We start from the raw sequence: 23523 nt of genomic DNA on the forward strand, positions 1-23523 counted from the left end.
TTTCCATCTTCATATGACTTTATTACATCCAGTGTACACTATTACAAGTGACGATCCCGATATCAGCGCTGGGAGGGATCAGCTGTGTAATTGTGACGCCAGAGATACATCAGAGGTTCCGTGCAGCTTCTCCGTCACCTGTATAATGCGCGTGGCAGCTGCTGTGTACAGTGCTCACTGTAGCCCTGCGTGTGAGGAGTAATGGTGCTGATATAGTATATACAATGTGGCATACAGGTAACTGGCAGCTCGGCAGAGGGTGTGATCTTCCTCAGTCCCATCAGCAACGACGGTCTTCTGCTCCGGGAACCTAGGGAGGGGAGAAGGCATCAGAGGGCAGAACCGGCACAGCACATAATGCATAGCTCTCTCTGTTATATCCCCCTATCTGTCTGTATGTCAACATTCCATCAGTGTCGCAGGGGCGTAACTATAGCACCACCGCGGGGGGGCGCTGTGCATGTGGGGGCGCCGGGGGCTGCGGTGCTATAGTTACCCCCCCAATCCCCCGCAGACTTACGTATCTTGCTGGTCCCGGCGGCTCCGTTCTTCTGATGAGGACCACAACAAAATGGCCGCCCCCATATAGCAAACTGTTCTCTGAAACTGTCTGCTGTACGGGGGCGGCCATTTTGTGGTGGTCCTCAGCAGATGAACGGACGGAGCCGCCGGGACCAGCGCGATAGGTAAGACTGCGGGGGAGGGGGGGGGGAACTATAGCACCGCAGCCCCCGGCGCCCCCACATGCACAGCGCCCCCCCCCCGCGGTGGCGGGGGCTGCGGTGCTATAGTTAGGCGGCGACGGGGTGGCCGGGGGGGGGGGGGGTGCTCGACGGGGCGGCGGCGGGGGGTGGGTATGGGCGCCCCCCCTAACGGTGGGGGGGCGCCCAAAACGTAGCTACGCCACTGCAGTGTCGACATATTGAACGTCACAGTGAGGAGGATCGTAGAGATTACCAGAAGACACATGTAACCTGGGGACACGTGTGATATCTCCTGTGTTACATTGTTGATGAATAAAATATTAATATTCACCAACTTTGGAAGAATTGAATGGGACTCGCAAGTCACGTGTGTCATTCCTCACTGTATGTCTGTAACCTCCACACTCTCCGCTTCCACTGACCCAGACCGTCTCTCACCTTTCTGTGTCCCAAAGACTGTTACTCGGACTTCACAAAACTGTAGGATCCAATTCTCCTCGGACCGGCAGATTTCAAGGAAACTTCTGTACAGGTTTTGTTCCTCTGATCCACCCGGCCCTAGAGAGATGGTGATGGAGGGAGAGAGAAGAGACAGAGAGAGAGAGAGAGGGTGGGTGGAGTCACTGAGGGGTGCAGGCTGCGCAGAGTTATCACCAGCTGAGGGGTGACACTGAAATTCTGTCTCCTGCTCATTGACAGGTTACTACCGACCTCTCTCGGTTACTACCGACCTCTCTCGGTTACTGCTGACCTCTCTAGGTTACTGCTGATCTCTCTCGGTTACTGCTGACCTCTCTCGGTTACTGCTGATCTCTCTCGGTTACTGATGACCTCTCTCGGTTACTGCTGACCTCTCTCGGTTACTGCTGGCCTCTCTCGGTTACTGCTGCCTCTCTCGGTTACTGCCGGCCTCTCTCGGTTACTGCCGGCCTCTCTCAGTTACTGATGACCTCGCTTTGTTACTGATGACCTCGCTCTGTTACTGATGACCTCTCTTGGTTACTGCTGACCTCAGGTTACTGCTGACCTCAGGTTACTGCTGACCTCTCTCGGTTACTGATGACCTCTCTTGGTTACTGATGACCTCAGGTTACTGCTGACCTCTCTCGGTTACTGCTGACCTCGCTCTGTTACTGATGACCTCGCTCTGTTACTGATGACCTCGCTCTGTTACTGATGACCTCTCTTGGTTACTGCTGACCTCAGGTTACTGCTGACCTCTCTCGGTTACTGCTGACCTCGCTCTGTTACTGATGACCTCTCTTGGTTACTGCTGACCTCTGGTTACTGCTGACCTCTCTCGGTTACTGCTGACCTCTCTCGGTTACTGCTGACCTCTCTCGGTTACTGCTGACCTTGCTCTGTTACTGATGACCTCTCTTGGTTACTGCTGACCTCAGGTTACTGTTGACCTCTCTCGGTTACCGCTGACCTCAGGTTACTCCCTGCACTGGAATCCCTCCAATTTCAATAAGATCTATAATACTTGGTAGTGTAATTCCACACACATGTGATACGCACTCAGTATCGGATAACTTACCTCCACAAAGCGCGGCCGGACGCAGTCGATGACCTGAGATATAACCTTGTGGGTCTCATACTCAAACTTGAAGCAGGCAAAGCAATTGAACATCCCCTGTATAGGAACAGAAGAAGAACAGAGGGAATGACGTAATGTCACACATTGCTGAGGTAGTAGTATCCTTTCCTGCAGACAGTTCTCTATGAAAAACCATCCGGAGAGTTAAGTCAGAAATTCCCAGTATCAGGGGCTTATTTATCTAATCATATTTGCAGAATATCCCCTGAATGTAAGCAAAGGCATCATTTACCCCCTCCAAGGACATAGACGTGGGAACTGACAGAGTTCAAGTAAATTACAGACAACATTACACCAATCCTGCCCTTCTTCTGGATCAAGCTTAGCCAGAAGGGGATAGGGATATTAGAATATTAGAGTTCAGCTATTGAAAACTACTGGTAATTGTTTTGTTGTTAATTGAATTTAATAGTTTAATTGTAATGGCCTACCCCCTTATCTGGGTAAATATATATGTAAGGAACACTGCTGTGTGGCATAATGTGTACAGGGCTACAACTGTGTGGTGTAATGTGAATATGGAGTATTACTGAGTGGCTTGTTATGTATAAGGGAGGCTCAGGTGATACAGTATTACATATTCCCGCCCTGACGCTTAGATCCTATGCAGCCAGACATATGATTGGTGGAGGATGTATGGGGTGAAATATGAACAAATAATTTGGATTTTGGGGATTTGATTATTCTGCTATTGGGATGAGTCTGAGTAAATTGATCCCTAAACATCATTGTGCGCCCCTCACCCCATTTCGGTTGAACTCGCAGTCAGACTTCTTCCAGTGATGTTTCGGGCAGGTCGTCTGTTTCACAGTAAACTCCACACTCACAAATACCCCGGCCACATATTCCTAGAGGAAGATAGATATAGTCATGAAGTACACAGAGGTAACCCCATATTTCATGCACCCTACATACTAGGGGACAAGGGGACAACTGGAGTAGGGAAACTGTGTCATCAGGGATGGACGCAGTGGTGATGACGTACACTGCAGAGCGAAACTTTCTCACTCTGCATATTATTTGCGCTGCACATGGCTGCCATGGTCTTGCAGTGGCGGTTGCAGTAATGCTAGTAATAGGGGAGGGGAGACTGAAATTTGGGTGTGTTGAACATGTCTGTGTTGACCATATCTGGACCTGCGACTGCTATCCTGTATGTGGGGTGGTCCAGAAACTCACTTTGAAGAGCCACGCCAACTGCCACCACGGGCACGGGTAAACATTGCCGGTGGACTCACTGGCAGTTGGTGGGGATCCCCCTATTTAATTTTTTTAAGCCACGTCTCTGTGGCAGCCACTTGACACAAGTGACCGATGTCCTAACTCTGCTCACGCTTCCCACTCCTGACCGCTCTGTGCCAGCACCCTGTGCTGTAGGTGAAGCTCCTCACAGATAGTTTATACCAGGGGTGGCCAAACCTGTCCTCAAGATCTACCAACAGTTCATGTGTCTCAGGCAACCTGTGGATCTATAGTAGGAATGATGCAGCATCCTTGAAAATATAACAGTTAGTAATGACTACAGCTGTGCACCAGCTAGGTGATCTGGGAATGTGACAGTTAGTAATGAATACAGCTGTGCACCAGCCAGGTGATCTGGGAATGTGACAGTTAGTAATGAATACAGCTGTGCACCACCTAGGTGGTCTGGGGAATGTGACAGTTAGTAATGACTGCACATGTGCACCAGCTAGGTGATCTGGGAATGTGACAGTAATGACTACACATGTGCACCAGCTAGGTGGTCTTGGAAATGTGACAGTTAGTAATGACTACACCTGTGCACCAGCTAGGTGATCTGGGAATGTGACAGTTAGTAATGACTGCACCTGTGCACCAGCTAGGAGGTCTGGGAAATGTGACAGTTAGTAATGACTACACCTGTGCACCGGCTAGGTGATCTGGGGAATGTGACAGTTAGTAATGACTGCACCTGTGCACCAGCTAGGAGGTCTGGGAAATGTGACAGTTAGTAATGACTACACCTGTGCACCGGCTAGGTGATATGGAAAACATGGATCGTTGGTAGATCTCGAGGACCGGTTTGGCCAGCCCTGGGTTACACCAACCAGATGCAGGTCCCCTCATATCAGAGTCATCCTAGTGGCCCCTATTGTCCAGCAGTTATGGCCCCTAGTGGCCTGGGTCCCTGGGGGTAACTAGCTTCCTCCGATAGGAGCAGAGGAGATTCCGTATATCCCACTCTCTATCGTACAACACTTACAATTTCATCCTTTTTCACTAGGGAGGAAAACTTGAAGCCATTCTTCAGGTAGTCCTTGCTGTGGAAATCCTCCATTACCAGCCTGACCGCCTTGTTCTGCATCTCCGAGAGTCCATTAACATGGACATCACCCGCTGCGGCCACAACTAGCAGCGCAGAAATCAGCCACCAAGTCCTAGTGGCGGGGCTCATGACTATGGACAGACAGCGCTGGGTCTTCTGGGAACTGTGGGGAGAAGAGCGCACCTCATTACTGGACGAGGATCACACATTACTGGACGAGGATCACACATTACTGGACGAGGATCACACATTACTGGACGAGGATCACACATTACTGGACGAGGATCACACATTACGCCACGAGGATCACACATTACGCCACGAGGATCACACATTACGCCACGAGGATCACACATTACGCCACGAGGATCACACATTACGCCATGAGGATCACACATTACGCCCCGAGGATCACACAAACCCATTTTTCCCCTGCAACAATAAAACTGCAGCGGAAACAAGGCTTCGTCTTGTGCATGATAATTGCTAAATCATGTGCCCGGGTGCCCCAAATGCATGGTCTATGCCTGAGCTGGCCCAGGCACATAGCGGGTGGCATTGCCATGTAGCCCAGTGAAAGAAAAAAGGGAAAGATTGTATTTTTTGCTGGCGCACTAAAGAAAGAAATTGAATCCTATTAAAATATACCCTTTAATTACCCTTTACCTCTAGTATCTAACATAAACTAGATGACAGAAAGTAGTGTGTAGGCTGTCTCTGTATAACACTGAATATTGTGCAGTGTGGCATATTATGAACTGGGGTCACTACTACTATTTGGCATAATGTGCACCGGGGCCCTGATATAATGTGGCATAATGTGCACTGAGGCACGAATATAATGTGGCGTAATGTGCACTGTGGCACTACTACTATGTGGCATAATGTGCACTGGGGCACTAATATAATGTGGCTTAATGTGCACTGTGGAACTACTACTATGTGGCATAATGTGCACTGGGGCACGAATATAATGTGGCGTAATGTGCACTGTGGCACTACTACTATGTGGCATAATGTGCACTGTGGCACTACTACTATGTGGCATAATGTGCACTGGGGCACGAATATAATGTGGCATAATGTGCACTGGGGCACAAATATAATGTGGCATAATGTGCACTGGGGCCCTGATATAATGTGGCATAATGTGCACTGGGGCACAAATATAATGTGGCGTAATGTGCACTGGGGCCCTGATATAATGTGGCATAATGTGCACTGGGGCACTACAATGTGACATAATGTAAACGAGCAGCACTGTGTTTCTATGGGGCCCGCAAAGTGTTAGTTATGCTATTGGCCTGAGCACCTATGAGTGTCTGCAGAGCTCTGACAAACAGCCAACCACAAAGGGGATCATCATCCTCATTACACTGACCCCGGCCCGAGCTCCCGCAGGGTATACGTCACAGATGTGCAGGCATCTACCTGTTAATACATATATTCCCCATACTAACTCAGCCTGTGCAGGCTTTTTAGTCAGCTCCATTGGTTTAGGGACTGGATGACACTGCAGCATATTCCGGCATGATAACATTTCTGTAACAACTGTCAGTGTTTCTGGGTTTTAGAATTTACCAAGAAGCAGGATTTGCATAACAGTCAGTTGGAGGGGGGGGGGGGGGGGGGGGGGGGGGGGGGGGGTGTCACAGACTATAGATAGTGCACAGTCAGATACACCAGGCTATGAAGACTTTTACATGCACAGTCACCCAGACTTTCCTCCTTCTCCCAATAACAGGAAGCCCAGTGGTCCCCCTGCGAGCGACTCATTTCCTGGGAGCTGGCAGCATCCCGTGTGGAGTTAATTCAATTGTTTACAGGAAACCGTCACATTCCGGGAACGCAGAGTCCTCAAATGTAGTGGGGGACGGGGACATGTATGAAAGGGGCAGACTCTATGGGCCGAATGGTTCTTATCTGCCGGCAGATTCTATGGATGGAATGTAACAGGGTGAGAGAATCAGAAAGTGAGAGGTTTGGTACATAAGTTGCATAGTTGCCTCCCCTCCTGCATTCTGCAGGAGACTCTCTGAAATAGCAGCAATCTCCCTCTCTCCCTCATTAGTCTAGCAATCTCCCTCATGTCACCTATCCCACATTACACTATTACATCATAGTTACCTCCCCTCCTGCATTCTGCAGGAGACTCCCTGAAATAGCAGCAATCTCCCTCTCTCCCTCATTAGTCTAGCAATCTCCCTCATGTCACCTATCCCACATTACACTGTTACATCATAGCTACCTCCCCTCCTGCATTCTGCAGGAGACTCCCTGACATAGCAGCAATCTCCCTCTCTCCCTCATTAGTCTAGCAATCTCCCTCATGTCACCTATCCCACATTACACTGTTACATCATAGCTACCTCCCCTCCTGCATTCTGCAGGAGACTCCCTGACATAGCAGTAATCTCCCTCTCTCCCTCATTAGTCTAGCAATCTTCTTCATGTCACCTAGCCCACATTACACTGTTACATCATAGCTACCTCCCCTCCTGCATTCTGCAGGAGACGCCCTGACATAGCAGTAATCTCCCTCTCTCCCTCATTAGTCTAGCAATCTTCTTCATGTCACCTAGCCCATGTTACACTGTTACATCATAGTTACCTCCCCACCTGCATTCTGCAGGAGACTCCCTGACATAGCAGCAATCTCCCTCTCTCCCTCATTATTCTAGCAATCTCCCTCATGTCACCTAGCCCACATTACACTGTTACATCATAGTTACCTACCCTCATGCATTCTGCAGGAGACTCCCTGACATAGCAGCAATCTCCCTCTCTCCCTCATTAGTCTAGCAATCTCCCTCATGTCACCTAGCCCACATTACACTGTTACATCATAGCTACCTCCCCTCCTGCATTCTGCAGGAGACTCCCTGACATAGCAGCAATCTCCCTCTCTCCCTCATTAGTCTAGCAATCTTCTTCATGTCACCTAGCCCACATTACACTGTTACATCATAGCTACCTCCCCTCCTGCATTCTGCAGGAGACTCCCTGACATAGCAGTAATCTCCCTCTCTCCCTCATTAGTCTAGCAATCTTCTTCATGTCACCTAGCCCATGTTACACTGTTACATCATAGTTACCTCCCCACCTGCATTCTGCAGGAGACTCCCTGACATAGCAGCAATCTCCCTCTCTCCCTCATTATTCTAGCAATCTCCCTCATGTCACCTAGCCCACATTACACTGTTACATCATAGTTACCTACCCTCATGCATTCTGCAGGAGACTCCCTGACATAGCAGCAATCTCCCTCTCTCCCTCATTAGTCTAGCAATCTCCCTCATGTCACCTAGCCCACATTACACTGTTACATCATAGCTACCTCCCCTCCTGCATTCTGCAGGAGACTCCCTGACATAGCAGCAATCTCCCTATCTCCCTCATTAGTCTAGCAATCTCCCCCATGTCACCTAGCCCACATTACACTGTTACATCATAGCTACCTCCCCTCCTGCATTCTGCAGGAGACTCCCTGACATAGCAGTAATCTCCCTCTCTCCCTCATTAGTCTAGCAATCTTCTTCATGTCACCTAGCCCACATTACACTGTTACATCATAGTTACCTCCCCTCCTGCATTCTGCAGGAGACTCCCTGACATAGCAGCAATCTCCCTCTCTCCCTCATTAGTCTAGCAATCTCCCTCATGTCACCTAGCCCACATTACACTGTTACATCATAGTTACCTCCCCTCCTGCATTCTGCATGAGACTCCCTGACATAGCAGCAATCCCCCTCTCTCCCTCATTAGTCTAGCAATCTCCTTCATGTCACCTAGCCCACATTACACTGTTACATCATAGTTGCCTCCCCACCTGCATTCTGCAGGAGACTCCCTGAAATAGCAGCAATCTCCCTCTCTCCCTCATTAGTCTAGCAATCTCCCCCATGTCACCTAGCCCACATTACACTGTTACATCATAGCTACCTCCCCTCCTGCATTCTGCAGGAGACTCCCTGACATAGCAGCAATCTCCCTCTCTCCCTCATTAGTCTAGCAATCTCCCTCATGTCACCTAGCCCACATTACACTGTTACATCATAGTTACCTCCTCTCCTGCATTCTGCAGGAGACTCCCTGAAATAGCAGCAATCTCCCTCTCTCCCTCATTAGTCTAGCAATCTCCCCCATGTCACCTAGCCCACATTACACTGTTACATCATAGCTACCTCCCCTCCTGCATTCTGCAGGAGACTCCCTGACATAGCAGCAATCTCCCTCTCTCCCTCATTAGTCTAGCAATCTCCCTCATGTCACCTAGCCCACATTACACTGTTACATCATAGTTACCTACCCTCCTGCATTCTGCAGGAGACTCCCTGACATAGCAGCAATCTCCCTGTCTCCCTCATTAGTCTAGCAATCTCCCTCATGTCACCTAGCCCACATTACACTGTTACATCATAGTTACCTCTCCTCCTGCATTCTGCAGGAGACTCCCTGACATAGCAGCAATCTCCCTCTCTCCCTCATTAGTCTAGCAATCTCCCTCATGTCACCTAGCTCACATTACACTGTTACATCATAGTTACCTCCCCTCCTGCATTCTGCAGGAGACTCCCTGACATAGCAGTAATCTCCCTCTCTCCCTCATTAGTCTAGCAATCTTCTTTATGTCACCTAGCCCACATTACACTGTTACATCATAGTTACCTCCCCTCCTGCATTCTGCAGGAGACTCCCTGACATAGCAGCAATCTCCCTCTCTCCCTCATTAGTCTAGCCATCTCCCTCATGTCACCTAGCCCACATTACACTGTTACATCATAGTTACCTCCCCTCCTGCATTCTGCAGGAGACTCCCTGACATAGCAGCAATCTCCCTGTCTCCCTCATTAGTCTAGCAATCTCCCTCATGTCACCTAGCCCACATTACACTGTTACATCATAGTTACCTCCCCTCTGCATTCTGCAGGAGACTCCCTGACATAGCAGCAATCTCCCTCTCTCCCTCATTAGTCTAGCAATCTCCCTCATGTCACCTAGCTTACATTACACTGTTACATCATAGTTACCTCCCCTCCTGCATTCTGCAGGAGACTCCCTGACATAGCAGCAATCTCCCTCTCTCCCTCATTAGTCTAGCAATCTCCCTCATGTCACCTAGCCCACATTACACTGTTACATCATAGTTACCTCCCCTCCTGCATTCTGCAGGAGACTCCCTGAAATAACAGCAATCTCACTCTCTCCCTCATTAGTCCACCAATCTCCCTCATGTCACCTATCCCACATTACATTGTTACACCATAGTTACCTCCCCTCCTACATTCTGCAGGAGACTCCCTGACATAGCAGCAATATCCCTCTCTCCCTCATTAGTCTAGCAATCTCCCTCATGTCACCTAGCCCACATTACACTGTTACATCATAGCTACCTCCCCTCCTGCATTCTGCAGGAGACTCCCTGACATAGCAGTAATCTCCCTCTCTCCCTCATTAGTCTAGCAATCTTCTTCATGTCACCTAGCCCACATTACACTGTTACATCATAGCTACCTCCCCTCCTGCATTCTGCAGGAGACTCCCTGACATAGCAGTAATCTCCCTCTCTCCCTCATTAGTCTAGCAATCTTCTTCATGTCACCTAGCCCATGTTACACTGTTACATCATAGTTACCTCCCCACCTGCATTCTGCAGGAGACTCCCTGACATAGCAGCAATCTCCCTCTCTCCCTCATTAGTCTAGCAATCTCCCTCCTGTCACCTAGCCCACGTTACACTGTTACATCATAGTTACCTCCCCACCTGCATTCTGCAGGAGACTCCCTGACATAGCAGCAATCTCCCTCTCTCCCTCATTAGTCTAGCAATCTCCCTCATGTCACCTAGCCCACATTACACTGTTACATCATAGTTACCTCCCCTCCTGCATTCTGCAGGAGACTCCCTGACATAGCAGCAATCTCCATCTCTCCCTCATTAGCCTAGCAATCTCCCTCATGTCACCTAGCCCACATTACACTGTTACATCATAGTTACCTCCCCTCCTGCATTCTGCAGGAGACTCCCTGAAATAGCAGCAATCTCCCTCTCTCCCTCATTAGTCTAGCAATCTCCCTCATGTCACCTAGCCCACATTACATTGTTACACCATAGTTACCTCCCCTCCTGCATTCTGCAGGAGACTCCCTGACATAGCAACAATCTCCCTCTCTCACTGATTAGTCTAGCAATCTCCCTTATGTCACCTAGCCCACATTACACTATGCAAAATTCTACTACTAACTATAATCTCCCTGAAACTAGTTTTTTAAAAGTAGGCAAGTATGCATCAGTGGCAATCATTTACACTGCAGAACCAGTCTGATCCTCTCACCCTATTACATTTCACCCTGAGGGCCAGATGTATCAAGCTTCCAAAAGTGATAAAGTGGAGAGGGATATAATACTATAAAGTTAAAAAGTATATCTATCTATCTATCTATCTATCTATCTATCTATCTATCTATCTATCTATCTATATATATATATATATATATATATATATATATATATATATATATATATATATATACAAAATATTTCTATAGAATAACTAGCATGAAAAGAAAGCGAGTTCTATATAAGGAGGGCAGTGGCTCAGCTAGTAGGGCTCCCGCTAAGCAAGCAGAGCTAGACAACAGCCCACAGGTTCAAATCCCCAGAATACTATAATATATATATTAGCTGGTGCCGATGTATTGCTGGCTGCCTCTCCGATGGTACCGATGTATTGCTGCCTCTCCGATGGTGACGATGTATTGCTGCCTCTCCGATGGTGCAGCGTTACCCCAGAATAATGCGGTGTCTCACCTGACGGGTATTGGCTGATACTCCAGGCTGTTACTGTGTAATACTCCTATGTCCTAAATGCTATAATGCCAGTGCCATACCCAGAATGGCTGGCAGCGAGTGAGTGCTTATGCATAAGCTGTAGAACTACAAATGCCAGCAAACAAAAATACTGTGTGGTGTGTATGGGGCTTTACCTACTTCTCTGTCTTATTTTTCTCCTGTGAGTGGGTAAGACTGTGAGTGGGTAAGACTGTGAGTGGGTAAGACTGTGAGTGGGTAAGACTGAGTGGGGAAGACTGTGAGTGTGGAAGACTGTGAGTGGGTAAGACTGTGAGCGGGTAAGACTGTGAGCGGGTAAGACTGTGAGCGGGTAAGACTGTGAGTGGGTAAGTCTGTGAGTGGGTAAGACTTTGAGTGGGTAAGATTGTGAGTGGGTAACCCAAGGCCCAGTGTAGACCCCCCCTCCCCCCCCCCGCCCCTCTATCATTAAACCACAGATGAGATTGGGCCAAGCAGGTGAGGAGAACCCAAAACTGGACATTGATGAAAGTGGTGAAACTAAAGTTGCAGGAAGGTGCAGATGGAACGCTGTCACTCTCTCATTCTGCATACATATGTATATACATAGTAACAGCCCCTCCCCCACCTGGATGTGTGCAGCCACCAATAGCTGCCCCAGACAGACACATCGGGGCATTTGCCAAATAGAAAAGCTACATTTGCAACATTTAAAAGCTACATTTAGGGGGATATTTAACTAAACGTGGAGAGCGATAAAGTGCAGAGAGATAAAGTACCAGCCAAACAGCTCCTATCTACCATGTCACAGGCTGTGTCTGAAAAATGGCAACGAGGAGCCGACTGGCCACTACTTTACCTCTCTCCACTTTATCACTTTCCAAGTCTTAGTAACTCTGCCCCACAGCTTGTAATATGATAGGATCTGATTGGCTAGTAGTTTACTCCTCTCCATGGCTCAGTACATCTCCCTGCATGTGCATGGATCTCATATCAGCACCCCCCCAACCCCCCTCCCCCCCACCCGTCCTGCCCCCCCCCCCTCCCGTCCTGCTTTCAGTTTCCCTTCTCCGATATAACAAACAACTGGAAATGTGACAGCGACAGAATTCTCTGCGATATGTAACACGCCTGTACACAGAGAGGTCACTATGTAACACGCCTGTACATGGAGAGAGTAACATACGTACATGGGTCTCTGCTGTGTGCGGGGTCTCTCCTCTGGGTGGACTGAGAGGGGATTTCTGGTCGTCTGGATATGACAAGGGAGGATGAGGAGGGGGCCCAGGAAGGGGGCGTTCTGGAGGGTTTGGGGACGGGTATAGGGATGGGTAATCATATGATGTTTCATCGGTAACATCAGATTTTTGGTTCCATTGTTCGATGTTTAACCCTGCAATGTTGAGGATCCAATGTTTTCTCAACATCGCCACATTTCTCCATTTTTCTCAATTTTCAAATGTTTTTTCTTTTGTGTGTCACTGTGTGGTGCTGTCACTGTGTGGTGCTGTCACTGTGTGGTGCTGACACTGTGTGGTGCTGTCACTGGTCTCGGCAGCCAGCTCACTACTTGTTTTATATTCATTGACGACTTAAAAAACAGATACAAAACAGATACAAAACTAAGCTTCAAAAGTGATAAAATGGCGAGTGGTAAACCACAGCCAATCAGATCCTACCTGACATGTCACAGACTGTGTTTAAAAAATGGCAGGCAGGATCTGATCTGATTGGTTGGCGGTTTATCACTCTCCACTTTATCACTGTGTGTGGTGATGATACAGACTTCAGTTGAGAGAAGAGAAGAGAGAAACAGATTAACTACAGAGGAAGTGAGAACATTAAGGTCCTGTATAGTGTACTCCTATATTATGTTCTATGTTGCACTGTATGGACAGTTTTTTTTGTTATTTTCTATGTTCAACTTCAGTTATTAGCCTGTTCTTACTGTTATAAATCAAGTTAAAAATGGTACTTCCTCATCTTTGCGGCCACCGCTTACACTACGGAACTTACGTTGTGCCTGTGGTGAGCCGCAAGGGTTATTTTCGAGGTCCACACCACCATCTATTACCTTTATTAATGTTGTAGCGAGCGAAGCACAGTGAGCCACCGAGCCCGAAACACGGTGAGGAGACAATCGCGATTCACGTAGCGGCTAAGGTAACTGGTGTAAGCGGTGGCCACAAAGACGAGGAAGTACCTTAAAAATATTTAAAAATAGCAGATTGTGCTGTGAGTTGTTACAATAAAGTTTTGCTCGTTAATGCTTCATTTTGTTCCCTCAAATCATATATCCAATGTGTGTGTAAACTGTAAGCCTCCAACAAGATAAACTTAATAGAAGGATTATTTATCATTTCATAAGTGTATTATATTCTTAAGTAGACAGTTTATTGTAAAATACATCGGTTAACATCGGTTTTAGAGTACCAATGTTTAGGTCTAAATGATGTTTTCTAACCAATGTTGAAAAACATCATTTAACTGATGTTTTCTTTCGATGTCCCATCCCTAGACGGGTAGTCTCTCCAGCTGGGAATCTGCTATCTCCGGTCTCTGCTGCGCCCCTGGGCATTCTGGGGATCCTTAGCATCTGCAGGCTCAATACATCTGTTTTTATGTTGTTGTTGTTGTTTTTTTAAAGCCCCCATACATAGCCGCTTACTTTTGAAAATGAGGGAGATTGGCGAGCCGACGAGGGGGTGTGTTACACTCTGCTTAAAGGGCGTGTCTAACTCCACATATGGGCGTGTCTATGACTACATGCTTGCTGTTGTGAGATATGGCGTAGCCACACCCCTGTGAAAAAATAAAGGAGAGGGAGAGAGAAGACAGGCTGCCGCTGCAGCTGTCTCTCTCCACAGCACAGTACACGGCACTGATCAGCATGTGCTGAGCTGGGGAGAGAGGCTGTGCTGAGGCTGTGATACTGACCCACAGCCCATGGCCAGCAGTGTCCCTGCCTCATCTACTCAGAGAGACAGAGGGGCTGGGGGCATGGCCAGCAGCTCACAGAACACTGGCCATACCCACACAGTGACAAACACAGGGTCGTGGCCTCATGGGAGTGCCGCGATAATAGGCCACGCCCCCTAGCTGAGAGGCCATGTACTCAAATTTCCTGCACACGCAGACATCCCTACTACAGTGTCTCCGAAGCTGGGAAGTATGCAATAGTAACAATCTACTTTGGTAAGTTCTGGAAGTATTATACTAGTGTTGCTGTCTGCACTATGGGGTTTCTTGTTTGCACCTATATATTAGCTGTGATATTTATTTTCTTCTCACTCAGCACAGTATACATGATTGATGTGATGTCTGTGCAATAAATTCCAATTTGACCTTGTGTGACTTCATCCCTGAGCATATAAGTATATTTCTGGGGTATTAAATGTAATTTTATTGTGAATGCTGGACTGTGTGAAACTTGTATGTACTATACTTTCTATATGTATTGGATGTATTGTTTTCTTTACCATTATAACATTAGCCAAAATAGTATAAACACCAGATACTGTAATTAAAAAAATGTGTTTAACTACAGAAGGGTGACCTCCCCTCCTGCATTCTGCAGGAGACTCCCTGACATAGCAGCAATCTCCCTCTCTCCCTCATTAGTCTAGCAATCTCCCTCATGTCACCTAGCCCACATTACACTGATACATTTACAGTGAATCATCAGCGCCATTTCCCAGCACTTTACCAAGTATAGTAGCTCTTACTAACTGCTTTGGGGCTCATCTACATTTGGATATAAGTCATAATAAAAGATTCCTCTCAGATGTAGCAGTACACACCCACGCTTCTAGGTGCCACGTTCACAATCTCTCCATATAAGGAACTAGACACGCCCTTTGGGTGGAGCATGACATACCCCCTCAATAGGGCACTGTGCAAAATTCTATTACCACCTATAATCTCCCTGAAACTAATTTTCAAAAGTAGGCAAGTATGCCTCAGTACCCTGTGTCCGTTCTCGACTGCCTCGAGATGCCCACTTTCTATGCCCAGGCACACTGCAGCTCTGTTGAAAGATCTAAGATCTAGACAATTCCCTATCGTGTGCACCATCGACGCTTGTTCCTGCCCTATGGCAGCTGCAGTGTATAAATAACTATTCTGCTTCCCCCTCTGCGCCATGCTTGTCATTGGGTTGCCCTTGGAGCCTACTAAGGATCATCAGAATGTAAGTAAGTATGTAAGTTTTATTTATATATTTTATATCTCAGGCGCTTTACAGACATAAAACAACAATGTTTCAGACCTAGCTTGCGTATACTTGCAGCCTAGTGAATGGGTCATTGCCGCCCATCGCCCCATCCCCAGGTATACCAGATGAGGCAGCCATGTTGGCGCACTACGGAGGTGACACGGTGGGAGGTGAGCCATACTAAGGCCCAATACAGATATGGGAAAGCGGGTGCTTGTGTAGTAAAGTGATATCCACGTGAAGCACATCCTGCCCGCAGAGGAACCATCTTGGGTACAGTGCGCAGGTCACAGAGATGTCCTAAGTCTGGGGACAGGTCCTGCTGTAAAAGGTGAGAAGTTGAGGTTTAAATCTCTTATATATTTGTCATCATTTGGACACTGTTGGACCAAATTGGACGAAATCAATGCAAGGTGGCTTGATTGGGTCCAGATTAGGTTCACGACAACTAAGACCCCCATCTCGACTCCATAGGGGTCCTGGGGGCCCAAAAAGGGGTCCGGCCAATACACAAAGTGGGTCAGGTAAGCAAGATACAAACCCATGCAACATCAATGAGGGGAATGGAAGCAGCAGGAAGCCACAGACTGAGAGTTATATAGTGGGAGGAGCAGGGTCCCCAGCAGCACAGAGTATATCAGGAGATGAGTGATGTGTCAGTGAGGACAGGGCTTCATGTGACAGGGGCAGTGACATGATGTGAGGAGGGAAATGGAGGCAGCAGGAAGCCACAGACTGAGAGTTATATAGTGGGGGGAGCAGGGTCCCCAGCAGCACAGAGTATATCAGGAGATGAGGAATGTGTCAGTGAGGAGAGGGCTGCATGTGACAGGGGCAGTGACATGATGTGAGGAGGGAAATGGAGGCAGCAGGAAGCCACAGACTGAGAGTTATATAGTGGGATGAGCAAGGTCCCCAGCAGCACAGAGTATATCTGGAGATGAGTGATGTGTCAGTGAGGACAGGGCTTCATGTGACAGGGGCAGTGACATGATGTGAGGAGGGAAATGGAGGCAGCAGGAAGCCACAGACTGAGAGTTATATAGTGGGATGAGCAAGGTCCCCAGCAGCACAGAGTATATCTGGAGATGAGTGATGTGTCAGTGAGGACAGGGCTGCATGTGACAGGGGCAGTGACATGATGTGATGAGTAGAATGGAGGCAGCAGGAAGCCACAGCCTGAGAGTTATATAGTGGGAGGAGCAGGATCCCCAGCAGCACAGAGTATATCAGGAGATGAGTGATGTGTCAGTGAGGACAGGGCTGCATGTGACAGGGACAGTGACATGATGTGAGGAGGGGAATGGGGGCAGCAGGAAGCCACAGACTGAGAGTTATATAGTGGGAGGTGCAGGGTCCCCAGCAGCACAGAGTATATCAGGAGATGAGGGATGTGTCAGTGAGGACAGGGCTGCATGTGACAGGGACAGTGACATGATGTGAGGAGGGGAATGGGGGCAGCAGGAGGCCACAGACTGAGAGTTATATAGTGGGAGGAGCAGGGTCCCAGCAGCACAGAGTATATCAGGAGATGAGGGATGTGTCAGTGAGGACAGGGCTGCATGTGACAGGGGCAGTGACATGATGTGAGGAGGGGAATGGAGGCAGCAGGAAGCCACAGACTGAGAGTTGTATAGTGGGAGGAGCATGGTCCCAGCAGCACAGAGTATATCAGGAGATGAGGTATGTGTCAGTGAGGACAGGGCTGCATGTGACAGGGGCAGTGACATGATGTGAGAAGGGGAATGGGGGCAGCAGGAAGCCACAGACTGAGAGATATATAGTGGGAGGAGCAGGGTCCCCAGCAGCACAGAGTGTGTCAGGAGATGAGGGATGTGTCAGTGAGGACAGGACTGCATGTGACAGGGGCAGTGACGTGATGTGAGGAGGGGAATGGAGGCAGCAGGAAGACGCAGACTGAGAGTTATATAGTGGGAGGAGCAGGGTCCCCAGCAGCACAGAGTATATCAGGAGCTGAGAGTTGTATCAGTGAGGACAGGGCTGCATGTGACAGGGGCAGTGACATGATGTGAGGAGGGGAATGGAGGCAGCAGGACGCCACAGGCTGAGAGTTATATAGTGGGAGGAGCAGGGTCACCAGCAGCACAGAGTATATTAGGAGATGAGTGATGTGTCAGTGAGGACAGGGCTGCACGTGACAGGGGCAGTGACATGACGTGAGGAGGGGAATGGAGGCAGCAGGAAGACACAGACTGAGTGTTATATAGTGAGGAGCAGGGCCCCAGCAGCACAGAGTATATCAGGAGGTGAGTTATGTGTCAGTGAGGACAGGGCTGCATGTGACAGGGGCAGTGACATGATGTGAGGAGGGGAATGGAGGCAGCAGGAAGCCACAGGCTGAGAGTTATATAGTGGGAGGAGCAGGCTCCCCAGCAGCACAGAGTATATCAGGAGATGAGTGAGGTGTCAGTGAGGACAGGGCTGCATGTATGGCTGCATGTGTGGGCACATTTAGGAGCTGATTGGTCAGTGTGTGGGCACATTTAGGAAATGATTGGTCAATGTGTGGGCACATGTAGGAGCTGATTGGTCAGTGTATGGGCACATGTAGGAGCTGATTGGTCAGTGTGTGGGCCCATGTAGGAGCTGATTGGTCAGTGTATGGGCACATGTAGAAGCTGATTGGTCAGTGTGTGGGCCCATGTAGGAGCTGATTGGTCAGTGTGTGGGCACATGTAGGAGCTGATTGGTCAGTGTATGGGCACATGTAGGAGCTGATTGGTCAGTACATTATCACTCTGCGCAGTTAGATACATTTTCCCCGTACAGTCTCTGTAGATGTTTCCCCCGCACCACCTGGCCAGGTGACAAGAATAGCCCCTTCTGGTACCTATACACCATCGTTTTGACAGAAGAGGTATATACTTATCCAAGATTCATTCCTATGGGAAATGGTGTTATTACAGTATATAGGAATCCACAGACTTTGGCTATTGGAATGTTAGTAAATCAGGGGATCCCACGTTTGGCTGTGTGAAAGTATCGATGGTTTGACCACATGTTATTTTTAGAGAAATTTGGCTTTATTCTATTATACATTTGATTCGGACTTTATGGAATGTATCCCATAGGCTAAAAAAGGGGCAGACTACATGGGCCAAATGGTTCTTATCTGCCGTCAAATTCTATGTTTCTATGTTTCTACAGTGGCTTCTGCCACCCTCGGTGAGAGCTGCTGGGGCAAACTCTGGAACACTGTGCAATAGCATTCCGCTAATTGCTACATCTGACAGCCTTGCAGCCCTTACAGACACCTATAGGGGGCAGCGTTTGTCATCGGAATGGCGACAATGCAGCAGATATTGTAGATATGATCCGTACAGTACATTGGGGTGATAGCCAATATTTGTGGGTATAAGCCCTAAATACTGCACGATGCACAGCCCCCTGCACCTGGCGCTGTGACACTAGATTGTCCTGTATCACACAAGTCACAGCACAGCGTTTAGTCTCCATGGAAACGGGGCGATTCTGTGGGAATCTGGAGCCTTTCGCTAGTGACATTGTATCATCGGTTACTTCTATATAACATTCCAATCCCAAGAACAAGGTACTGATATGTGACAACAGACTACAAATATATCATATTTATATATAACTTATCCATTACATACAGGAGGTTTTATCCTAATAATTGTCTCTATTTTTCACATATAGGTTGAGAAGTACTAAGCCTCGGAGAGTGATAGGGCAGAGACAGAGAGAGATAAAATGTTAACAATTTGCTCCAGTCGGATTTACTAATATTTTATATACTGCAAATTTTCATCTGTTCTTTTTCAATAAATGTCATTATAATAATGGTGGCTATATATATACAAAGTGAATACGCCTGCCGCCCTCCGATCTCGTCTCTCCTCCTGTTGCGTTGACATCTTCAGCGCTGACGTCTATAGAATCAATGGAATATACTGGAGAACATCACGCGGTACACGCCTCCTCCTGCTGGCGGTATAACCAGAGGGCGCTCTGTACGGAGAGGAAGTGTGACACCATGTAACAACATAAAGGGGTCATTCAGAAGTGTGACACCATGTAACAACATAAAGGGGTCATTCAGAAGTGTGACACCATGTAACAACATAAAGGGGTCATTCAGAAGTGTGACACCATGTAACAACATAAAGGGGTCATTCAGAAGTGTGACACCATGTAACAACATAAAGGGGTCATTCAGAAGTGTGACATCATGTAACAACATAAAGGGGTCATTCAGAAGTGTGACACCATGTAACAACATAAAGGGGTCATTCAGAAGTGTGACACCATGTGACAACATAAAGGGGTCATTCAGAAGTGTGACACCATGTAACAACATAAAGGGGTCATTCAGAAGTGTGACACCATGTAACAACATAAAGGGGTCATTCAGAAGTGCGACACCATGTAACAACATAAAGGGGTCATTCAGAAGTGTGACACCATGTAACAACATAAAGGGGTCATTCAGAAATGTGACACCATGTGACAACATAAAGGGGTCATTCAGAAGTGTGACATCATGTAACAACATAAAGGGGTCATTCAGAAGTGTGACATCATGTAACAACATAAAGGGGTCATTCAGAAGTGTGACACCATGTAACAACATAAAGGGGTCATTCAGAAGTGTGACACCATGTAACAACATAAAGGGGTCATTCAGAAGTGTGACACCATGTAACAACATAAAGGGGTAATTCAGAAGTGTGACACCATGTGACAACATAAAGGGGTCATTCAGAAGTGTGACACCATGTAACAACATAAAGGGGTCATTCAGAAGTGTGACACCATGTGACAACATAAAGGGGTCATTCAGAAGTGTGACACTATGTAACAACATAAAGGGGTCATTCAGAAGTGTGACACCATGTGACAACATAAAGGGGTCATTCAGAAGTGTGACACCATGTAACAACATAAAGGGGTCATTCAGAAGTGTGACATCATGTAACCACATAAAGGGGTCATTCAGAAGTGTGAGCCGTCATCTGCCCCAGTAATTGTAATGGGGGATGGTCACTAGGTAGACTCTATTTAGGTCAACATACATTGCGTCGACCACATGAATTAGGTCAACATGCCTAAGGTAGTCAGGGTTAGCATGTCAACACAAGCATTAGGTCGGCAATGGGAAGGCCGAAAGTTAAAAGGTCGACGAGTTTTTCACAATTTTTGTCAACCTTTTGACACAAATATTAAGTATCCCCCAAATGTACCAAAGAGGGGCCGCAGCAGTAACCTCCGATCCCCCCTGCACCACCGCCGGCCGCATCCCCCATAGGTTTCTATGGGGCATTTACTAATTCCAGGGCCGCATTATGGCCCAGTAACCCTGGTGGTCACTGCTGGAAGGTGCTGGTATGAGGGCGTTTGTGGCCTGAGGAAACGTTGGGGGTCAGCAGACGACCCCCCCCCCCCCCGCATCATTGAGGGAGAGTCACTCACAGTTCAGTCGTCCTCCTCGCTGGAGCTGGAAGAGTCCTCAGAGAATCCTAGAGCCGTTCTGCAGCCAAGATGGCGGCAGTGGTTTCCCGTCCTGCGCTGCAGGGGCTGTTGTCTATGATGTCTGGTCACAGAGATCTGCTGGGGGAGGGGAAAAAACAAACATCATCCGGAGACAGAGAAATCACAGCAGTTTACCTCACAACTGTCCCGCAACCCATTTTTTTGGGACGTTCCTGCGTCCCTCCCGCGGACGGCACTGTCCCACGACGGGGGCCAGTTGTGAGTTCCCCCCTGTCATCCATGAAACGACGCTGTGTGCATGCGCACAGCATCTATTCATTGCGGCCAGAGGGACTCACAGAGCTGCTGGCCATGCCCCACAGCAACGAAAATGGGGGTCCAAAAAAATTTGGCACGAACACTGTCCTGTAACGCTGGAGACTACTGTTGGGAGGTATGCAGCCCCCCCCCCCCCTCCCACCCAGTAATATACAATGCAGGCCCCATAGTAATATACACTCCAGGTCCCCCCAATACTATACACAGCAGGCCCCCCAGTAATATACACAGCAGCCCCCCAGTAATATACAATGCAGGCCCCATAGTAATATACACTGCAGGCCCCCCAGTAATATACACTGCAGGCCCCATAGTAATATACACTGCAGGCTCCATAGTAATATACACAGCAGCCCCCCAGTAATATACAATGCAGGCCCCCCAGTAATATACAATGCAGGCCCCATAGTAATATACACTGCAGGCCCCCCAGTAATATACACTGCAGGCCCCATAGTAATATACACTGCAGGCCCCATAGTAATATACACTGCAGGCTCCATAGTAATATACACTGCAGGCTCCATAGTAATATACACTGCAGGCTCCATAGTAATATACACTGCAGGCTCCCCAGTAATATACACTGCAGGATCCATAGTAATATACACTGCAGGCTCCATAGTAATATACACTGCAGGGCCCCCCAATATTATACACAGCAGCCCCCCCAGTAATATACAATGCAGGCCCCCCAGTAATATACACTGCAGGCTCCATAGTAATATACACTGCAGGTCCCCCCAATAATATACACTGCAGGCTCCATAGTAATATACACTGCAGGCTCCATAGTAATATACACTGCAGGCTCCATAGTAATATACACTGCAGGCTCCCCAGTAATATACACTGCAGGCTCCATAGTAATATACACTGCAGGCTCCATAGTAATATACACTGCAGGCTCCATAGTAATATACACTGCAGGGCCCCCCAATATTATACACAGCAGCCCCCCCAGTAATATACAATGCAGGCCCCCCAGTAATATACACTGCAGGCTCCATAGTAATATACACTGCAGGTCCCCCCAATAATATACACAGCAGGCTCCATAGTAATATATACTCCAGGTCCCCCCAATAATATACACTGCAGGCTCCATAGTAATATACACTCCAGGTCCCCCCAATACTATACACAGCAGCCCCCCCCCCCCCAGTAATATACACTGAAGGCCCCCCAGTAATATACACTGCAGGCTCCATAGTAATATACACTGAAGGCCCCCCAGTAATATACACTGCAGGCTCCATAGTAATATACACTGCAGGCCCCCCAGTAATATACACTGCAGGCTCCCCAGTAATATACACTGCAGGCCCCCCAGTAATATACAATGCAGGCCCCCCAGTAATATACACTGCAGGCCCCCCAGTAATATACACAGCAGCCCCCCCAGTAATATACAATGCAGGCTCCATAGTAATATACACTGCAGGTCCCATAGTAATATACACTGCAGGCCCCCCAGTAATATACACTGCAGGCCCCCCAGTAATATACACAGCAGCCCCCCCAGTAATATACAATGCAGGCTCCATAGTAATATACACTGCAGGCCCCCCAGTAATATACACTGCAGGCTCCATAGTAATATACACTGCAGGCTCCATAGTAATATACACTGCAGGCTCCATAGTAATATACACTGCAGGCCCCCCAGTAATATACACTGCAGGCTCCATAGTAATATACACTGCAGGCTCCATAGTAATATACACTGCAGGCCCCCCAGTAATATACACTGCAGGCCCCCCAGTAATATACAATGCAGGCCCCATAGTAATATACACTCCAGGTCCCCCAAATACTATACACAGCAGCCCCCCTCCCACCCAGTAATATACAATGCAGGCCCCATAGTAATATACACTGCAGGCTCCATAGTAATATACACTGCAGGCCCCCCAGTAATATACACTGCAGGCCCCTAGCTATGTTCCACCCACCTCCTCACTGGAGCTGGAAGACATCACCCTTGGGTGTGGGTTGCACCTCGGCAGGACACAGGGGGCATCATATACTCGCTGTGGCTTCTGTGGCCTCTGTCTTCCCATTGTCTGCAGTGTCACTCCTCTTCCTGACCCGCTTGTGGTTCCCTCCTGTCCGGAG

At 48.1% G+C, this 23523-nt stretch overlaps 2 protein-coding genes across 2 annotated transcripts in view; both read right to left on the minus strand.

The window, feature by feature from the left end:
- RARRES2 (retinoic acid receptor responder 2) lies at positions 1-12768 on the minus strand. The gene is made up of 6 exons (XM_083186653.1): positions 12593-12768; positions 4529-4754; positions 3048-3152; positions 2245-2340; positions 1143-1262; positions 1-310 (listed from the first exon to the last, which is right to left on the minus strand). The coding sequence occupies exons 1-5, from the start codon at positions 12760-12762 to the stop codon at positions 1164-1166; spliced, it is 696 nt and encodes a 231-aa protein (XP_083042779.1). The 5' UTR covers positions 12763-12768; the 3' UTR covers positions 1-310; positions 1143-1163.
- A 4235-nt stretch (positions 12769-17003) lies between these two features.
- Positions 17004-23523, minus strand: part of LOC146079927 (uncharacterized) — a 46123-nt gene continuing 39603 nt past the window's right edge. The window contains exons 6-8 of the mRNA XM_083186655.1: positions 23361-23513; positions 21067-21204; positions 17004-19605 (exon numbers count right to left, since the gene is read on the minus strand). Coding sequence (XP_083042781.1) covers positions 21070-21204; positions 23361-23513 — 288 coding nt within the window. The 3' untranslated portion in view covers positions 17004-19605; positions 21067-21069. The remainder of the gene's footprint in view (positions 19606-21066; positions 21205-23360; positions 23514-23523) is intronic.

This window comes from Crinia signifera, chromosome 5 (assembly GCF_055691185.1).
Source record: "Crinia signifera chromosome 5, ASM5569118v1, whole genome shotgun sequence".
Classification (NCBI taxonomy): Eukaryota; Metazoa; Chordata; class Amphibia; order Anura; family Myobatrachidae; genus Crinia; species Crinia signifera.

What these genes read in the sequence shown, in the direction of transcription:
- RARRES2 (XM_083186653.1), bottom strand. Translation starts at nt 12,762, where the DNA reads ATGTTACCGATGAAACATCATATGATTACCCATCCCTATACCCGTCCC. An exon ending in TAGTGAAAAAGGATGAAATT is followed by an intron (nt 3,153 to 4,528) that starts GTAAGTGTTGTA and finishes ATCTTCCTCTAG; the next exon opens with GAATATGTGGCCGGGGTATT. An exon ending in TCCGGCCGCGCTTTGTGGAG is followed by an intron (nt 1,263 to 2,244) that starts GTAAGTTATCCG and finishes CCATCTCTCTAG; the next exon opens with GGCCGGGTGGATCAGAGGAA.